The sequence below is a fragment of the Brassica napus genome, chromosome C8 (genome assembly GCF_020379485.1).
Source record: "Brassica napus cultivar Da-Ae chromosome C8, Da-Ae, whole genome shotgun sequence".
NCBI classification, from domain to species: Eukaryota; Viridiplantae; Streptophyta; class Magnoliopsida; order Brassicales; family Brassicaceae; genus Brassica; species Brassica napus.
Window position 1 is genome coordinate 39,105,154 of NC_063451.1, and position 19,832 is coordinate 39,124,985.

At 39.1% G+C, this 19,832-nt stretch overlaps 3 protein-coding genes and 1 pseudogene across 3 annotated transcripts; all 4 read left to right on the forward strand.

Moving 5' to 3' along the window:
- Positions 1 to 60: 60 nt before the first annotated feature.
- On the forward strand, positions 61 to 11,067 carry LOC125592012. The gene is made up of 50 exons (XM_048766983.1): positions 61 to 195; positions 261 to 404; positions 477 to 701; positions 800 to 949; positions 2,212 to 2,301; positions 2,379 to 2,483; positions 2,562 to 2,697; positions 2,729 to 2,832; positions 2,911 to 2,993; positions 3,078 to 3,140; positions 3,260 to 3,347; positions 3,425 to 3,529; positions 3,608 to 3,697; positions 3,775 to 3,864; positions 3,942 to 4,046; positions 4,125 to 4,214; positions 4,288 to 4,392; positions 4,471 to 4,560; positions 4,634 to 4,738; positions 4,817 to 4,909; positions 4,991 to 5,080; positions 5,158 to 5,250; positions 5,329 to 5,426; positions 5,511 to 5,598; positions 5,676 to 5,780; positions 5,862 to 5,948; positions 6,026 to 6,130; positions 6,208 to 6,297; positions 6,374 to 6,463; positions 6,542 to 6,794; positions 6,958 to 7,055; positions 7,133 to 7,237; positions 7,319 to 7,405; positions 7,479 to 7,583; positions 7,660 to 7,749; positions 7,826 to 7,909; positions 7,995 to 8,261; positions 8,318 to 8,467; positions 8,788 to 8,892; positions 8,971 to 9,060; positions 9,141 to 9,242; positions 9,321 to 9,410; positions 9,488 to 9,592; positions 9,671 to 9,760; positions 9,838 to 9,942; positions 10,020 to 10,109; positions 10,186 to 10,269; positions 10,355 to 10,702; positions 10,762 to 10,911; positions 10,984 to 11,067. Exons 1-50 carry the CDS (start codon positions 61 to 63, stop codon positions 11,065 to 11,067), a joined length of 5,724 nt encoding a protein of 1,907 aa, XP_048622940.1.
- A 323-nt stretch (positions 11,068 to 11,390) lies between these two features.
- Positions 11,391 to 12,614, forward strand: LOC106414980 (annotated as a pseudogene).
- Positions 12,615 to 14,153: 1,539 nt separating this feature from the next.
- BNACNNG76190D lies at positions 14,154 to 14,674 on the forward strand. The gene has a single exon (XM_013854567.3). It carries the CDS (start codon positions 14,239 to 14,241, stop codon positions 14,518 to 14,520), a length of 282 nt encoding a protein of 93 aa, XP_013710021.2. The 5' UTR covers positions 14,154 to 14,238; the 3' UTR covers positions 14,521 to 14,674.
- A 1,126-nt stretch (positions 14,675 to 15,800) lies between these two features.
- Positions 15,801 to 18,746, forward strand: LOC106424841 (F-box/LRR-repeat protein 13-like). Its single transcript, XM_048766984.1, has 2 exons — positions 15,801 to 15,805; positions 16,413 to 18,746. Exons 1-2 carry the CDS (start codon positions 15,801 to 15,803, stop codon positions 17,296 to 17,298), a joined length of 891 nt encoding a protein of 296 aa, XP_048622941.1. The 3' UTR covers positions 17,299 to 18,746.
- The last annotated feature ends 1,086 nt before the right edge of the window (positions 18,747 to 19,832 follow it).

The following is a 19,832-nucleotide window of genomic DNA, read 5'->3' on the forward strand; positions in this document are numbered from 1 at the left end:
ACAAACACTATCACCAACAATCATCCTAGAGAGAGAAAGAGAGAGAAAATGGAGAGAAAAATGGAAGCGATCTTAGCAAGGTTGGAGAAATTGGAGAGTCTACGTCGCAAAGACCAAAGAGCTGTGGCCAACCTTCTGGAGAAACTGCAAGATGAAGAAGAGGAGGTAGAAATGGCCGAGAATCAGTCGTCGAAGGTTACTCCACAGCCGAATCTGTTTTAAATTTACAGTCACTTAATCTATTGTATCTGATGGTGTAGGATGCGCTCGTGTTGTTTGAAGCGGAGAAGGAGACACCGGGAGACACGGCGGCGGAGGATGACGAGGATGACGTGGTGACACCGTTGGTGCGTCGACAAATTAAACGACCTCTCTTGAACGTGGTGACTGATACGGCGGATAAAGTAATCTCCACTGCTTCTTCCAAAATCTGATTAATTTTACAGTCTTGTAATCGGTTGTATCTGATGGTGTAGGACGCGCTCGTGTTGTTTGAATCGGAGAAGGAGACACCGGGAGACACGGCGGCGGCGGTGGTGCGTCCTAGACGAATTAAACGACCTGTCTGGAACGTGGTGACTGGGACAGCGGATAAAGTAATCTCCACGGCGGCGGCGAGTATTCTAAAGCCTACACAGAGACCGGATGGTACTCTAAGGAAAGCAGTGAAGATTCGAGACGGATGGGTTTCAGAAGACGAGGTTGAGATTTATCGACATCCACATTTTGAGGTTCAGATAGAGCTCTCGCGTGTTTTGGAATCCATAGAGAGCATTCATTTAAAAAAAAAATTCTACAGGTGAAATCCCCCGAGAGTCGAAAGCGTACATGTGGAGAAGATCTGGAGAAACCTCAGCAGCAGGTGGGGGAGACTCATACTCATGGATTTACACCACCGGCTCCACTGTCAAAGATAATCCCGACCTCTCCCGCTCCGGCGTTGACAGATGTAAGAACTATTTTATTTTATTTTCTTTGGGGGCTGGGGGAGATCAGATATTTCAGTATTGTGTATGTATGTATGCTAGGCGGTTCGTCGTACTAACAGGTTGGCCTTCTGGGGTGAGTTGGAAGAGAAGGAGGAGAAGATCCTGGAGGAGGAGGAGAGGATGAAGATGAAGAAGTAGTAATCGTTGGTATGGATTAACGATAATGAGCCATTAACTCTTTGTTGATGAAGAAGAATAAGTAGTAATCTGGATTAACAATAATGAGCCATGAACTCTTTGTTTCTCTTTTGTTGCCGTAATAACGATTTGGGAAAATTGGATATTATATCTGGAGGTTTATATAAAGCAATCAGGTTTATTGGTTTAGATTATATCAATGATTGGTTTAAATCAGTTAATGGTAACCTAAATAAACTTTTGTCCAAAAAAAAAAAAAACATAAATGCATTACCCTCTCCAACCTTCCTTACTCCTCCTGATCCAAACCCTAGGCGGAAGCGCCGACTCGATTAACCGCGTCGGATCCCCAGATCTCCGGCGACCACGCGCTTCTATTGATTCCGTCGGAGCTGATTTGCGGGATCTTATTCAATCGTATAAGAATCTGCTGCCTAGAATGCACATAAGTTGTACTAGCAGCGCTCGCTTCTGCCTTCTTTTTTTTTTTGGATCTTTGTAGGAGAAGCTTTCTTGCTAAGCAAAGAGAAAACAAATTGATGTCAAAACCTACAACTTTTCAGCTTTTGAGGTTTATAATGTAAAACCTTTTACGAATTTTCATATAATCTTTTATTTTCTAATATTGTAACAAAGCGTTGAGGTCATCGCTCCATAGCGCCAAAAGCCATCGCTGTTAGAAAGGGATATGTGAAAAATAGATTTTAAAATTCTGGTTAATTTATGAAAAATAGATTTTGAAATTCTCGTTAATTAATAATCAAGGGGAGGGTTTGTTATAAATTCAAACCCCTCCACTCCCCCTAACAAACACTATCACCAACAATCATCTGAGAGAGAGAAAGAGAGAGAAAATGGAGAGAAAAATCGAAGAGATCTTAGCAAGGTTGGAGAAACTCGACGGAAAGACCAACACGATGTGGCGATCCTTCTCGAGAAACTGGCCAACGATGAAAAAAAGGAGGTAGATCCGAGTGTGAAGAACGCGGCGGCGAATCAGTCGCAGGTAACTCCACCGCTTCTTCGCCGAATCTGTTTTAACTTTACAGTCTCGTAACTTGTTTTGTTGAATCTGATGATGTAGGAGGGAGACACGGCGGCGGGGAATGATGTCAAGGATGCCGTGGTGTCACCGATATCTGGAGATTGCACAGGGGCGGAGAATCAGTCGAAGGTTACTCCACCGCTTCTTCGCCGAATCTCTTTAACTTTACAGTCACGTAATATGTTTTGTTGAATCTGATGATGTAGGAGGGAGACCAAAATGTTGTGGTGATCCTTCTCGAGAAAATGGCTAACGATGAAGAAGAGGAGGTAGATCCGAGTGTGAAGAACGCGGCGGCGAATCAGCCGAAGGTTACTCCACCGCTTCTTCGCCGAATCTGTTTTAACTTTACAGTCTCGTAATTTGTTTTGTTGAATCTGATGATGTAGGAGGGAGACATGGCGAGGGGGAATGATATCAAGGATGCCGTGGTGTCACCGATATCTGGAGATAGCATGGCAGCGGAGAATCAGTCGAAGGTTACTCCACCGCTTCTTCACCGAATCTGTTTAACTTTACAGTCACGTAATTTGTTTTGTTGAATCTGGTGATGTAGGAGGGAGCCAAAACGCTGTGGCGATCCTTCTCGAGAAACTGGCAAACGATGAAGAAGAGGAGGTAGATCCGAGTGTGAAGAACCCGGCGGCGAATCAGTCGAAGGTTACTCCACTGCTTCTTTGCCGAATCTGTTTTAACTTTACAGTCTCGTAATTTGTTTTGTTGAATCTGATGATGTAGGAGGGAGACACGGCGGCGGGGAATGATGTCAAGGATGCCGTGGTGTCACCGATATCTGGAGATGGCACATCGACGGAGATTCAGTCGAAGGATACTCCACCGCTTCTTCGCCGAATCTCTATAAATTTACAGTCACATAATTTGTTTTGTTGAATCTGATGATGTAGGAGGGAGACCACAATGCTGTGGCGATCCTTCTCGAGAAACTGGCTAACGATGAAGAAGAGGAGGTAGACCCGAGTGTGAAGAACGCGGCGGCGAATCAGTCGAAGGTTACTCCACTCTTCTTCGCCGAATCTGTTTTAACTTTACAGTCTCATAATTTGTTTTGTTGAATCTGATGATGTAGGAGGGAGACACGGGCGGGGAATGATGTCAAGGATGTCGTGGTGTCACCGATATCTGGAGATGGCACAGCGGAGGAGAATAAGTCGAAGGTTACTCCACCGCTTCTTCGGCGAATCTGTTTAACTTTACAGTCATGTAATTTGTTTTGTTGAATCTGATGATGTAGGAGGGAGACCAAAACGCTGTGGCGATCTTTCTCGAGAAACTGGCTAACGATGAAGAAGAAGAGGTAGATCCGAGTGTGAAGAACGAGGCGGCGAATCAGTCAAAGGTTACTCCACCACTTCTTCGCCGAATCTGTTTTAACTTTACAGTCTCGTAATTTGTTTTGTTGAATCTGATGATGTAGGAGGAAGACACGGTGGCGGGGAATGATGTCAAGGATGACGTGGTGTCACTGATATTTGAAGATGGCACGGCGGCGGAGAATCAGTCGAAGGTCACTCCACTGCTTCTTCCCCGAATATGTTTAACTTTACAGTCTCGTAATTTGTTTTGTTGAATCTGATGATGTAGGAGGGAGACACGGCGGCGGGGAATGATGTTAAGGATGTCGTGGTGTCCCCGATATCTGGAGATGGCACAGCGGCGGAGAGTAAGTCGAAGGTTACTCCACCGCTTCTTCGCCGAATATGTTTAACTTTACAGTCATGTAATTTGTTTTGTTGAATCTGATGATGTAGGAGGGAGATCAAAACGTTGTGGCGATCCTTCTCGAGAAATTGGCTAACGATGAAGAAGAGGAGGTAGATCCGAGTGTGAAGAACGCGGCGGCGAATCAGCCGAAGGTTACTCCACCGCTTCTTCGCCGAATCTGTTTTAACTTTACAGTCTCGTAATTTGTTTTGTTGAATCTGATGATGTAGGAGGGAGACACGGCGGCGGGGAATGATGTCAAGGATGCCTTGGTGTCACCGATATCTGGAGATGGCACGGCGGCAGAGAATCAGTCGAAGGTTACTCCACCGCTTCTTCGTCGAATATGTTTAACTTTACAGTCACGTAATTTGTTTTGTTTTGATTATGTAGGAGGGAGACCAAAACGATGTGGCGATCCTTCTCGAGAAACTGGCTAACGATGAAGAAGAGGAGGTAGATCCGAGTGTGAAGAACGCGGCGGCGAATCAGTCGAAGGTTACTCCACCGCTTCTTTGCCGAATTTGTTTTAACTTTACAGTCTCGTAATTTGTTTTGTTGAATCTGATGATGTAGGAGGGAGACACGGTGGCGGGGAATGATGTCAAGGATGACGTGGTTTCACTGATATCTGAAGATGGCACGGCTGCGGAGAATCAGTCGAAGGTTACTCCACTGCTTCTTCGCCGAATCTGTTTAAATTTACAGTCACGTAATTTGTTTTGTTTTGATGATGTAGGAGGGATACCAAAACGATATGGCGATCCTTCTCGAGAAACTGGCTAACGATGAAGAAGAGGAGGTAGATCCGAGTGTGAAGAACGTGGTGGCGAATCAGTCGAAGGTTACTCCACCGCTTCTTCGCCGAATCTGTTTTAAGTTTACAATCTCGTAATTTGTTTTGTTGTATCTAATGATGTAGGCAATCTTATTGTTTGAAGCCGAGAAGGAGACACCGAGAGACACAGCAGCGGCGAATGATGGTGATATCAAGGATGCCGCGGTGTCACCGGTGGTGCGTCCACGAATTAGACGAATTAAACGACCTTGGAACTTTACAGTCTCGTAATTTGTTTTGTTGAATCTGATATTGTAGGAGGGAGACACGGCAGCGGGGAATGATATCAAGGATGTCGTGGTGTCACCGATATCTGGAGATTGCACAACAGCGGAGAATCAGTCGAAGGTTACTCCACCGCTTCTTCGCCGAATCTATTTAACTTTACAGTCACGTAATTTGTTTTGTTGAATCTGATGATGTAGGAGGGAGACCAAAACGCTGTGGCGATCCTTCTTGAGAAACTGGCTAACGATGAAGAAGAGGAGGTATATCCGAGTGTGAAGAATCAGTCGAAGGTTACTCCACCGCTTCTTCGCCGAATCTGTTTTAACTTTACAGTCTCGTAATTTGTTTTGTTGAATCTGATGATGTAGGAGGGAGACCAAAACGCTGTGGCGATCCTTCTCGAGAAACTGGCTAACGATGAAGAAGAGGAGGTAGACCCGAGTGTGAAGAACGCGGCGGCGAATCAGTCGAAGGTTACTCCACTCTTCTTCGCCGAATCTGTTTTAACTTTACAGTCTCATAATTTGTTTTGTTGAATCTGATGATGTAGGAGGGAGACACGGGCGGGAAATGATGTCAAGGATGTCGTGGTGTCACCGATAACTGGAGATGGCTCGGCGGCGGAGAATCAGTTGAAGGTTACTCCACCGCTTCTTCGCCGAATCTGTTTAACTTTACAGTCACGTAATTTGTTTTGTTGAATCTGATGATGTAGGAGGGAAACCAAAACGAAGTGGCGATCCTTCTCGAGAAATTGGCTAACGATGAAGAAGAGGAGGTAGATCCGAGTGTGAAGAACGCGGGGGAGAATCAGTCGAAGGTTACTCCACCGCTTTTTCGCCGAATCTGTTTTAACTTTACAGTCTCGTAATTTGTTTTGTTGAATCTAATGATGTAAGAGGGAGACACGACGGCGGGGAATGATGTCAAAGATGCCGTGGTGTCACCGATATCTGGAGATGGCACGGCGGCGGAGAATCAGTCGAAGGTTACTCCACCGCTTCTTCGCCGAATCTGTTTAACTTTACAGTCACGTAATTTGTTTTGTTGAATCTGATGATGTAGGAGGGAGACCAAAACGCTGTGGCGATCCTTCTCGAGAAAATGGCTAACGATGAAGAAGAGGAGGTAGATCCGAGTGTGAAGAACGCAGCAGCGAATCAGTCGATGGTTACTCCACCGCTTCTTCGCCGAATCTGTTTTAACTGACAGTCTCGTAATTTGTTTTGTTGAATATGATGATGTAGGAGGGAGACACGGCGGCGGGGAATGATGTCAAGGATGCCGTGGTGTCACCGCTATCTGGAGATGGCACGGCGGCAGAGAATCAGTCGAAGGTTACTCCACAGCTTCTTCGCCGAATCTGTTTAACTTTACAGTCTCGTAATTGTTTTGTTCAAACTGATGATATAGGAGGGAGACACGGCGGCGGGGATGATGTCAAGGATGCCATGGTGTCACCGCTATCTAGAGATGGCATGGCTACGTAGAATCAGGTCGAAGGTTACTCCACCCCTTCTTCGCCGAATCTGTTTTAACTTTACATTCTCGTAATTTGTTTTGTTGTATCTAATGATGTAGGCTATCGTGTTGTTTGAAGCCGAGAAGGAGACACTTGGAGACACAGCGGCGGCGAATGATGGTGATGTCAAGGATGCTGTGGTGTCACAGGTGGTGCGTCCACGAATTAGACAAATTAAACGACCTTGGAACGTGGTGACTGATACGACGGATAAAGTAATCTCCACAGCTTCTTTGCCAAATCTGTTGGAAAAGGAGACACCGGGAGACACGGCGGCGGCAAGGATTCTAAAGCCTACACAGAGACTGGATGGTACTCTATGGAAAGCAATCAAGATTCGAGACAGATGGGTTCCAGAAGACGAGGTTGTGATTTATCGACATCCACATTCCGAGGTTCAGATAGAGCTCTCGCATGTTTTGGAAATACCGAAATCCATGGAGAGCATTCATTTCTTTAATATTTTTTTCTACAGGTGAAATCCCCTTCGAGTCGAAAGCGAACACGTGGAGAGGATCTGGAGAAACCTCAGCAGCAGGTGGAGATGGCTCGACGGCGGAGAATCAATCGAAGGTTACTCCACCGCTTCTTCGCCGAATCTGTTTAACTTTACATTCACATAATTTGTTTTGTTGTATCTGATGATGTAGGAGGGAGACCAAAATGCTGTAGCGATCCTTCTGGAGAAACTGGCTAAAGATGAAGAAGAAGAGGTAGATCCGAGTGTGAAGAACGCGGCGGCGAATCAGTCGAAGGTTACTCCACCGCTTCTTCGCCGAATCTGTTTTAACTTTACAGTCTCGTAATTTGTTTTGTTGAATCTGATTATGTAAGAGGGAGACACGGCGGCGGGGAATGATGTCAAGGATGACGTGGTGTCACTGATATCTGGAGATGGCACGGCGGCGGAGAATCAGTCGAAGGTTACTCCACTACTTCTTCGCCGAATCTGTTTAACTTTACAGTCACATAATTTGTTTTGTTTTGATGATGTAGGAGGGAGACCAAAACGATGTGGCGATCCTTCTCGAGAAACTGGCTAACGATGAAGAAGTGGAGGTATATCCGAGTGTGAAGAACGCGGCGGCGAATCAGTCGAAGGTTACTCCACCGCTTCTTCGCCGAATCTGTTTTAACTTACAGTCTCGTAATTATTTTGTTGAATCTGATGATATAGGAGGGAGACACGGTGGCGGGGAATGATGTCAAGGATGCCGTGGTGTCACCGCTATCTGGAGATGGCACGGCGGCAGAGAATCAGTCGAAGGTTACTCCACAACTTCTTCGCTGAATCTGTTTAACTTTACAGTCTCGTAATTGTTGTGTTGAATCTGATGATGTAGGAGGGATACACGGCAGCGGGGAATGATGTAAAGGATGCCGTGGTGTCACCGCTATCTGGAGATGGCACGGCGGTGGAGAATCAGGTCAAAGGTTACTCCACCCCTTCTTCGCCGAATCTGTTTTAACTTTACAGTCTCGTAATTTGTTTTGTTGTATCTAATGATGTAGGCTATCGTGTTGTTTGAAGCCGAGAAGGAGACACATGGAGACACAGCGGCGGCGAATGATGGTGATGTCAAGGATGCCGTGGTGTCACCGGTGGTGCGTCCACGAATTAGACGAATTAAACAACCTTGGAACGTGGTGACTGATACGGCGGATAAAGTAATCTCCACTGCTTCTTCGCCAAATCTGTTGGAAAAGGAGACACCGGGAGACACGACGCCGGCGAGGATTCTAAAGCCTACACAGAGACCGGATGGTACTCTAAGGAAAGCAATGAAGATTCGAGACAGATGGGGCATTCATTTCTTTAATATTTTTTTCTACAGGTGAAATCCCCCGAGAGTCGAAAGCGTACACGTGGAGAGGATCTGGAGAAACCTCAGCAGCAGGTGGGGGAGACTCATACTCATGGATTTACACCACCGGCTCCACTGTCAAAGATAATCCCGACCTCTCCCTCTCCCGAGTTGACAGATGTAAGAACTAATACTTGTATTAACATAAAAATCATATCTAAACGTTTATTTCATGAAAATATCTCAATCAAGGATATTATCCTCATCACCAACGTTGCTGATTCATCTCAGCCTTCTAATGGCTTCCTTTTTCGACACAACGTCACATGTATGTAACACCCTCTAATCATCTCGTATGACCATATTGATGCCGTGGTGTCACCGATATCTGGAGATGGCACGGCGGCGAAAAATCAGTTGAAGGTTACTCCACCGCTTCTTCGCTGAATCTGTTTAACTTTACAGTCATGTAATTTGTTTTGTTGAATCTGATGATGTAGGAGGGAGACCAAAATGCTGTGGCGATCCTTCTCAAGAAACTGGCTAACGATGAAGAAGAGGAGGTAGATCCGAGTGTGAAGAACGCGGCGGCGAATCAGTCGAAGGTTACTCCACCGCTTCTTCGCCGAATCTGTTTTAATTTCACAGTCTCGTAATTTGTTTTGTTGAATCTGATGATGTAGGAGGGAGACACGGCGGTGGGGAATGATGGCAAGGATGCCGTGGTTTCACCGATATCTGGAGATGGCACGGCGGCAGAGACTCAGTCGAAGGTTACTCCACCGCTTCTTCGCCGAATCTGTTTAACTTTACCGTCATGTAATTTGTTTTGTTGAATCTGATGATGTAAGAGGGAAACCAAAATGATGTGGTGATCCTTCTCGAGAAATTGGCTAACGATGAAGAAGAGGAGGTAGATCCGAGTGTGAAGAACGCGGGGGAGAATCAGTCGAAGGTTACTCCACCGCTTCTTCGCCGAATCTGTTTTAACTTTACAGTCTCGTAATTTGTTTTGTTGAATCTAATGATGTAGGAGGGAGACACGGCGGCGGGGAATGATGTCAAGGATGCCGTGGTGTCACCGATATCTGGAGATGACATGGCGGCGGAGAATCAGTCGAAGGTTACTCCACCGCTTCTTCGCCGAATCTGTTTAACTTTACAGTCACGTAATTTGTTTTGTTGAATCTGATGATGTAGGAGGGAGACCAAAACGCTGTGGCGATCCTTCTCGAGAAAATGGCTAACAATGAAGAAGAGGAAGTAGATCCGAGTGTGAAGAACGCGGCGGCGAATCAGCCGAAGGTTACTCCACCGCTTCTTCGCCGAATCTATTTTAACTTTACAGTCTCGTAATTTATTTTGTTGAATCTGATGATGTAGGAGGGAGACACGGCGGCGGGGAATGATGTCAAGGATTCCGTGGTGTCACCGATATCTGGAGATGGCACAGCGGCGGAGAATCAGTCGAAGGTTACTCCACCGCTTCTTCGCCGAATATGTTTAACTTTACAGTCACGTAATTTGTTTTGTTGAATCTGATGATGTAGGAGGGAGACCAAAACGCTGTGGCGATCCTTATCGAGAAAATGGCTAATGATGAAGAAGAGGAGGTAGATCCGAGTGTGAAGAACGCGGCGGCGAATCAGTCGAAGGTTACTCCACCGCTTCTTCGCCGAATCTGTTTTAACTTACAGTCTCGTAATTTATTTTGTTGAATCTGATGATGTAGGGGGGAGACACGGCGGCGGGGAATTATGTCAAGGATGCCGTGGTGTCACCGCTATCTGGAGATGACACGGCGGCAGAGAATCAGTCGAAGGTTACTCCACAGCTTCTTCGCCGAATCTGTTTAAATTTATAGTCTCGTAATTGTTTTGTTGAATCTGATGATGTAGGAGGGAGACACGGCGGCAGGGAATGATGTAAAGGATGCCATGGTGTCACCGCTATCTGGAGATGGCACGGCGGCGGAGAATCAGGTCGAAGGTTACTCCACCCCTTCTTCGCCGAATCTGTTTTAACTTTACAGTCTCGTAATTTGTTTTGTTGTATCTAATGATGTAGGCTATCGTGTTGTTTGAAGCCGAGAAGGAGACACCTGGAGACACGGCGGCGGCGAATGATGGTGATGTCAAGGATGCCGTGGTGTCACTGGTGGTGCGTCCACGAATTAAACGACCTTGGAACGTGGTGACTGATACGGCGGATAAAGTAATCTCCACTGCTTCTTCGCCAAATCTGTTGGAAAAGGAGACACCGGGAGACACGGCGGCGGCGAGGATTATAAAGCCTACACAGAGACCGGATGGTACTCTAAGGAAAGCAATGAAGATTCGAGACGGATGGGTTCCAGAAGACGAGGTTGTGATTTATCGACATCCACATTCTGAGGTTCAGATAGAGCTCTCGCATGTTTTGGAAATACCGAAATCCATGGAGAGCATTCATTTCTTTAATATTTTTTTCTACAGGTGAAATCCCCCGCGAATCGAAAGCGTACACGTGGAGAGGATCTGGAGAAACTTCAGCAGCAGGTGGGGGAGACTCATACTCATGGATTTACACCACCGGCTCCACTGTCAAAGATAATCCCGACCTCTCCCTCTCCCGAGTTGACAGATGTAAGAACTAATACTTGTATTAACATAAAAATCATTTCTAAACGTTTATTTCATAAAAATGTCTCAATCAAGGATATTATCCTCATCACCAACGTTGTTGATTCTTCTCAGCCTTCTAATGGCTTCCTTTTTCGACACCACGTCACGTGTATGTAACACCCTCTAATCATGTCGTATGACCATATTGATTATGTTATATAATATTACATTATTTTTCTGTTATTACTAATGATATAGCTGCGCAAATCGGAGTATGCTACATGACTATGAGGTCTCTGTGACTCGGTGACGGATGTATATGGGCCATTACTAGGCCTTAAATGGGCCTATCAATAAGGGCTCGACAGCTATTTTTGTGACAGTGACAGTGTATATGTATGTGCCTTTGATGGGAGGAGAGAGTAAAATTCAAAAGGATCATATCATCCCGCCATTGACAGAGACTCAGAGGAACCTTAGCTCGGAAGCGAATCTAGAAGATGACGTAGTTTCCTTCTACGACGGAGATAACAGTTGCTTCTTCTCTCCTCTTCCTTTCCTATGGACCGGTGTTCTTCTCACCTACAAGGTCGCATCGCACAACCGATTCGTTTTAATTCCTGAGCTAATTTACAAGCATCGCGATTCAGATCTGTGATATTTTCCTCTTTGTTCGTGATTATCATCTTTGTTAATCATAGGTTAAGATCTGTGGAGAAATCGAGCTATGTGAGCAAGTGGTGTGAGGAAGGAAGCTCGAATCTGAGCTTGATTTTGAAATCTACCGGATCTGGATCGTTCGGCTCGGTTCTATCAAGCGATGGTAACGATCGCGGATTCGAAATCAAGTATGCTGGAGATCGATTCAGTCTCATGAATCTCAAGGTACAAACTCTTCACCACGTGTCTCTGATTCAGAGTAATCGTAATCGTGTGGATTGTTCACTAGATCGTATGGAATTGAAACACTGAGAAGTTAGATTGATTAGCCTTTTTTTTATTTTGATGGTTTTACGTAGATAGCAAGAAAACGCTGTTCTCAGGCCACTTGCGAATCTTTCAACTTTGTGTACTTTGTGTGTGATCTCTCCACATGCTCCGTTGATTCGAAAGAAGAGTCGTCATACTTGTCGACTGGTTCGAGTGAGGTTTCCACCACTGCAAGCATAAGCAAACTCAGAAACCAGAAAAGTTACAAGAGGGTAAAAGTGGAAGTGAAGAAGAAAGAAAGTAGCAGGTCGAGTTCTATACGCCGTAGAGCAAAAGATATCTTGGAGTTTCTTTCCTCAGCCTCTGCTTCTGAGGTTCAAATCCGTCAGATTCTCGGCAACACACCAGATACAAGCAAAGCTCTCAGAATGTACTCTCATCATACTTCACTACACCAAACAATAGACATACTTGTTACATTTTATCCATGGATTAGGTTTCATTAATTAGATAAGCAGTATGTTTTCATGCCCCTATTATGTACGCTGGAGCTAGTCGAAGATAATCATAGGGTTATAGTACTGATCCAACCATCGCAACCTCATCATGTTTGGTATCCTTAAGAAGGTTGTTGAAGATGGAGGAAGTGCAGAGGTTTGGCACGGGAGGAAGACTTGATCCCTATATTTACAAGGTATGAAACGCAACTTCCATATTCTTTTAATAGTAAAAGATTATTTGATCGAATACTCTACAAATTGAAACTTGAAAGCTACACACAATTTTTCACAATTTTTCACTGGGGGACCGCCCGTGTCCCCCCGTATAATAATAATTAAAGAGCCTATTTTTTTTTATAAATCTATATTTTTATATATATAAAAAATTATAAATATATTAAATAAAATTGAAAAGGACCAAAAATTATTTGATGTGTATATACTTTTATTTTCATTACCCCCCCCCCCCCCCCCCCCCCCCCAAATATGATGTACAATGATCATAGGTTCCTTCGCTTCCTTATTTTTTTTTGTAGATTGCATGAAGAACGTTGCTGGAAGCAGGTATGATTTATATTATATTTCCTCCGCAACCTTTTGGTTATATACAATCTAAGTTGTCATGTTATATATATATATGGACTAGAACGCTAGAATTTATAAGTGGCTCTGTTACACTACATGCCCATAAATAACTAAAGATATTAGAGCCAAGGTTGGTTAATCCAGCTTATCTTATAAATCCAATCTAACTTTCTCTGGAGTAAAATCTAATAAAAGTGTTTTTGGCAAGAAGTTTTTACAATCTCATTAGTGGCAAATCTTCAATTAAATTGGCAAGTTAGTATAAATCATAAGTATCAATTTGATTTGTTTACTTAAAGGAAACAATGGAGGAAGGGAAAGTTTCCCTTATAAGTAATTCAAATCATATTTTAGATATAAAAGTGAGCTAAAATAAATTTAAATAGTTTTTTTACCTTTTATAGTGAAATAAATATATATATATACATTCTTTTGAAAAAAGCCCAATTTTTTAAATTAAAAACTGACCAACGTTTTTTTTCAACCAACTGTCCTATAAAACAAACCAATTGTCGTAAAAAACCCCCAATTAACATGCGTCAAAAATTAAGTTCACTTGACACTAGTATAATTTGCTGTAACAGTTTGTAGAAGTTCATAGTGGAGCGTGTGTTGTGTTAATTACTTTTTGAAAATATTACTAACAATAATTCATAGGCTACGAATTTAAAGTCCGAAAAGTCTTAAAGCAAGTCCAAAATAGTCGGATGATACTAAACGCTTAATTTTCAAGCAACTTTTGCGGTATTGCCGGAGTCAAAAATACGCGGCGACTGTTTGGTAAAGGGACGACCCAATGTACGCGGATTCATTAATTTCTTATTAATTATTAGAAAACATAGAAAGAAAAACGTCAAGAAACGCTAAACCGGTTCCTTAAAAACAAAAACGCTAAATTTACATCTCAGAATAAGATTTTCAGTTTCCTATAATTTAGACCCTATAGTTTCATAAATAGATATACAGTCCCAAAGGTTTTCAACATTTCAATTTTTTTTTTGTCAACCAATAAATTTCAATTTAGTACTCTGATTCTGATATACTATTTATCTGGTATTTAATAAGTTATCATGAGCAGTAAACAACTAATATTAACAACTTGTGGTAAGTAACATTATATAATAAATAGACATGAGGGGCACATTTAAAATATAATAAAACGTAGGGACAAGGGAAAAATACAGGAAATAACTATGAAACCCTCGAGAAAAGACTTGGTCCGCTTTTCCTGCATCCTATAAATTTGACTCGACTTGGAAAAACTCTCCATCGTTCTCTCGTCTCTCTCTTCAAGAGAAAGAGAACAAAAAAAAAATAAAAAGATCTTCAAAGAATGGGAAAGTACGGGGAGATGTTGGATCTAGGCGTGAGAATAGTGGCGAGGTTTCATTCTCACTGTCCTCAGACGGCGCGTCTCTATTACCATCCTCCTTCCGACGGCCACCACCATCGCGGCGTCACTGATTTAATCGGAGGTGGTGTAACGGGTGGGTCGGGTCAAGATTCGAAGGGGTTAGTTGGTGGGTTAGGAACCGGAACTGCTGCTGGTTGCGGTGTCAAGTCTTCTCGAGTGTATGAAGACGCCAGAGATCTCTTGTTATTCTCTGTTGTTTGATTGATTTGTCAACAAAAAAAATCATATTCTTTTGGTTACTTTATTGATTGAGAAAACTGTTCTTGTGAGGTTTTGTGATACATTTAAACAATCTTTGGATTCCAAAACTATTGGATGTTGATGATAATTTGATTAATATTTTTTGTTAGCTCTATTGCTTTTTTTTTTTTGTTTGACTCGGTTCGGTATTAGGTTGCTGCATCTTTGGTTTAACCCCTGACATTGGACGAAGTTATTTGCCTTTTGGACTGATTCTTTATCCTTTGGAATAATTCTTTGCTTACGGCTGCAAGCATCTTTTAAATTATTCGCAATTCGTTTTATTCTTGTCGGCTTTTTAAGAATATAGAGAGATCTCATATGTGGCCCACTGATTGAGCCCATATATGACCCATAAAGTTTGGAATCAGAAAATATCAATTATTGGATCGAACCATCATTCATTGAATCACATCCAAAAAATTCTTGCAAGTCAACAATGATATCATTCATTGAATCACACCCGAAGATTCTTCTGAGAGTTAACAATGAATGGAGAATTTTTGATAATAGAGTCAACTTCGATGTTATTAGCTGTCCCAATGATACATAGGGATATTAACCACAGGACCAACCCTCTTTTGTTTATTACAAGTCCAGTACTATTTTAACACAGCCCTATTTTAACCCTATTATAATCAAGGGTTAGGACTGATACCAGAGTTAATTCATTTAATTGAAAAAGAAATATTTCATTTATTTTTGTTCATAAATTTTAAAGATAAAATTAGAAAAAAATAAGATATGATATGATTCTTTCTTCCAATTTGTTAAGCATCAAAATCAAGTTTTCTTCCCAAAATCGCAAAATCGAGTTTTTGCCCATAAACTAAGAATTGTCAAATTAGAATTGTCAAATTTCTTAGGTAAAAAAAAAATGACTATCGAACTAGTCAGCTGATTATTTTTAAACAATTTTATATGGTTATTGAGTTTTTTAACTCATTATAAATGTCGAATTAAAAAAATTAATTGATTTCGAATTTCAAAAATTAATTGATGTCAAATTAAAAAAATTAATTAATGTTGAATTTCAAAAATTAATTAATATACATACACCAAATTAAGTATTTTCTTATTTTTTTGAAAAATACTTCTCTAAATAGAAAAAAAAATTGTATTAATAACTTGATAAATTAATTATGGTCTCAAAATTATTAATTTACAGGATTTCAACATAAAAACAGTTATGTAGCGTGTTGACATAATTCGTACTAACGATATTGTATAGAATATAAGTCATGGAGTTGCTCTTAGAACGCTACTCAAAAAATTTATATATCTCATATACATATATTAAGTAAAACTTAATAATATATTAAGTAAAAATTTATATATTAACTAAAAATTAATAAAATATTAAGTACAAATGATATATTATAAATATAGTGACTCATATGTATATCTCATATACACATATTAAGAAACAAATCAATGTTTTATTATAAATATGTATTACTTACAAAGTAAAAAATTTTCTAAGAATCTCAGCTATAATATTTTAAGAAATTTATTTTTTCTAAATAAATAATTCTTAAAATTGAAGATTTGATACCATTAAATAGTCAAGAATGCATACAAATCTAAAATTACTATTTTTATAAGGTCAAATCTCTCTCTCTCTCTCTCTAAATATATATTTATATATATAAGATGTTTGTTCATAAAGTCATATTTTTATAAATAAATTCAAAATATTTCTAAAGTTTAAACTAATATTAATTTAATAAAATTAATAATTTTCACTAGATATATCGTAAAGTAATGACTCTAAATGAATACAATTGTATAAAAACAAGTACATTTATCTATAGAAAGAGAAGAAAAATCTGTTAAAATTTATTTTTCACTAGATATTTGCCAGATTGCTTGATATTCCAGATATTCTTAAATCTTCCGACCAAAGATGTGGTTCAGACTAGTGCGTTGTCCACCAGATGGACAACTCTCTGGAAAGACGTACATGGTCTGGATTTGGACACCGAGGATTTCAATACACACGAAACATTCGTGAGTTTTGTCGATAACTTTCTTGAACGCAACCGTGGTTCGTCCATACATCTGTTTAAGGCAACGTACGATTCTTCTTATAAGCCTGATCTTGTCAATCGCTGGGTCGACACTACTGTTAGGCTTAAAGTTGAACATCTCGACGTTTCGGACGATTTATCTGCTCAGGATATCATGATGAATCCAACAGTTTACACTTGTAGTAGCTTGGTGTCCCTAAGGCTCGTGGGAATGAGCTTACCTAGTCCCGAGCGTGTTTCATTACCTTCTCTCAAAGATATTGTTTTAATCGTCATTGAGTATACCAACCCATGGGCATTAGAGAAGTTAATCTCACAATGCCCAGTTCTTGAAAACGTTAGTATTGATAGAATTTACGGTGATGGAATGCCCATTTTACGTGTGCGTTCCCAGTCTCTATTGAGCTTCATGCATTATTGGGATAAGAATGATGATTATGAGAAAGATCGTATAGTTGAAATTGATGCTCCCATGCTTAAGTGTCTGAGGATCAGTGATGGTGGAACTGCGAGCTTCATTATAAAGAATCAGCCTTCCCTTGTAGAAGCTGATATAGATACTGTGTTTAGTTTGACAACTGAAATGTTGCTACAAGTTGCAAATGAAATACAAGTTCGTGATTTTCTCGTTGGGATCTCTAAGGTGAAAGATCTGACCATCGCCTCCTCTACTCTCGAGGTACCTATATTTCTTGATTTCCAACTTTAAACCAATTATATATTTCTCTCCGTTCAAAATGTATGTTTTTGAATTTTCACATATATTAAAAACATCTTAAATTTTAACTTTAAATATTATTTTTTGTTATTAACTATTTCTCACAACTTTTTATCAATCAAAATTCAATAAACAAAATTATATTTCTTCAAAATTTACAATGTATTCTTATTAACTAACAAAAAATACACTGAAGGTTGTACAAAAAAAATACCGGTAGTTGTACAAAAAAGTATATTTCTCAAAAAATAAGTATATTTCTCAAAAAAAATTAAGTTTTTGAAACATTTTTTTTTAAAACATGGATCAACTCGAGAGAATGCTAGTTAATTATTCTCCAACTATCGATGTAATACTTCATTTATTAACACTGATACCTTTTTTGTTGATGTTGTTATCTGTCCACAAGCTAACATTAAGCTTGGATGATGCCCCAAAGAAAGAAGAATCTGACATCTTCATAGAACTCCTTAACTTTCCGAGACTCTCTTGCTCATGCCAAATTATTGTACGATGATCCTCATAGTCATCAGCAATGGACATATATGTTTGTCTTTGATAACTATTTGTTGCTTCTTAGTTTATTATGACATTGGAGTGTTGAAGTTGGTATGATATTTATAGTATTTATCATATTTATGAGTCAAATAAGTATTTGATTTATCGTGGCTGAAGGCATATATGCTTTGGAATTTGTGAAGATGGTTTTGTGCTTCCTTCTTTTGTCTTGCATGGCTATATAATTTTTTTTTGTATTAAACAAAACAATTGGGACCTTTTAAAAACCACAAAAAGCATTTCTGGAAGCACATTTTTACCTCCAAAAATCACCTTTTTATTAGTGGGAATAATATCTCATCAAGCTTCTGATTACATTTCAATTCATTAAGAATAAGAAAATGAAAAAAAAAACAAGAAAAAAATAAGAAGAATCTTTTGTTTGAAAGACTCTAATGATTGCGCGAGACTCTAAAATTAGGTGTCAAGTTATCTAAGAATGGAAATGGTCTTATGCTTGAACTTTAATATTATATATTGGTTTTAAGAAACTAGGGTTTTGTCTAGGTTTTCTATTTTTTGTCATCATATTCATAAATCACGGTAATTTTTTCTATTTAAGAAGCCGTTAAACTATTTTATAGGATAGTTTTTGATGTTTTAATAGACAAATATTTATTTTAAGCTTTTATTGTTCTTGATTGAACTAAATTTATTAAAATAAGAAGCTGATCTTAAGTCAGTATTGCAATTTTCAAACTAGAATTGCCAAATCTTTTAGGTAAAAAAATTATGACTATCGAATTAGTCATCTGATTATTTTTATGTAATTTTATATGGTTTTTGAGATTTTTAACTCATTTTTTTTCAAAATCTAATATTAAGTTATACTAATTCATTAATTGTATTATTATACATAGTGTATATGATAGTTCACATTTTTTTTATCATGTAATATTATAAAATATATATGAATAGTATGATGAGTAGTAATGGATAGCGTGATGCCATTGTTCGTAATCATGGACGATATTGTAGAGCTAATGGATAGTATGATGCCATTGTTCGTAATCGTGGACAATATTGTAGAGAATATAAGCCTTGGAGTTGCTCTTAGAAGCTACTCAAAAAAATTATATATCTCATATACACATATTTAGTAACACTTAATAATATACTAAGTAAAAATTAATGAAATATTAAGTTAAAATTAATGATATATTATAAATATAGTAATGTGACTCATATGTATATCTCATATACACATATTAAGAAAAAAATCATGTTTTATTATAAATATATAATTACTTACAAACTAAAGAATTTTCTAAGAATCTCAGCTATTGTATTTTAAGAAATTAATTATTCTAAATAATTATTTTCTTAAAATTTAAGATTTGTTACCATTAATTAGTCAAGAATGCATACAAATCTAAAATGACTATTTTTATAAGGTAAAATATCTCAATATATATATATATATATATATATATATATATAATATTTTTATAAGTAAATTTAAAACACCTCTAAAGTTTAAACCAATATTAATTTAATAAAATTAATGATTTTCACTAGATATATCGTAAAGTAATGACTCTCAATTAATAAATTGTATGAAAATAGGTGCATTTATTTATAAAAGCAAAAGAAAAATCTTTTAAAAGTTATGTTTTAGAAAAGAAAAATTTATTTTAAAAATGAAAAAGTATTGAACCGCAAAGAATACAAAATTTTGCGGGAAACAAAGATCACCCACTAGTATATATAAATGTGTACTAGGTATTTTCCTACACCATATGCAGCGTTAAAATTTTTTAAATAAACTTTTGTTAAAATTTAAGATTTTATTAATTGTATACCAATATTTTTATATAAATATTAATTTACTTGAACATAAAATTAAGATAAATAAATAATTTTATTTATTTAAAATTATATTTAGTAGAGGTCCTTCACTACGAAGATTGTATGCTTTCTTATTCACTCAACAATGAAAGTTAAATGAAACCGATTCCAATATCTTT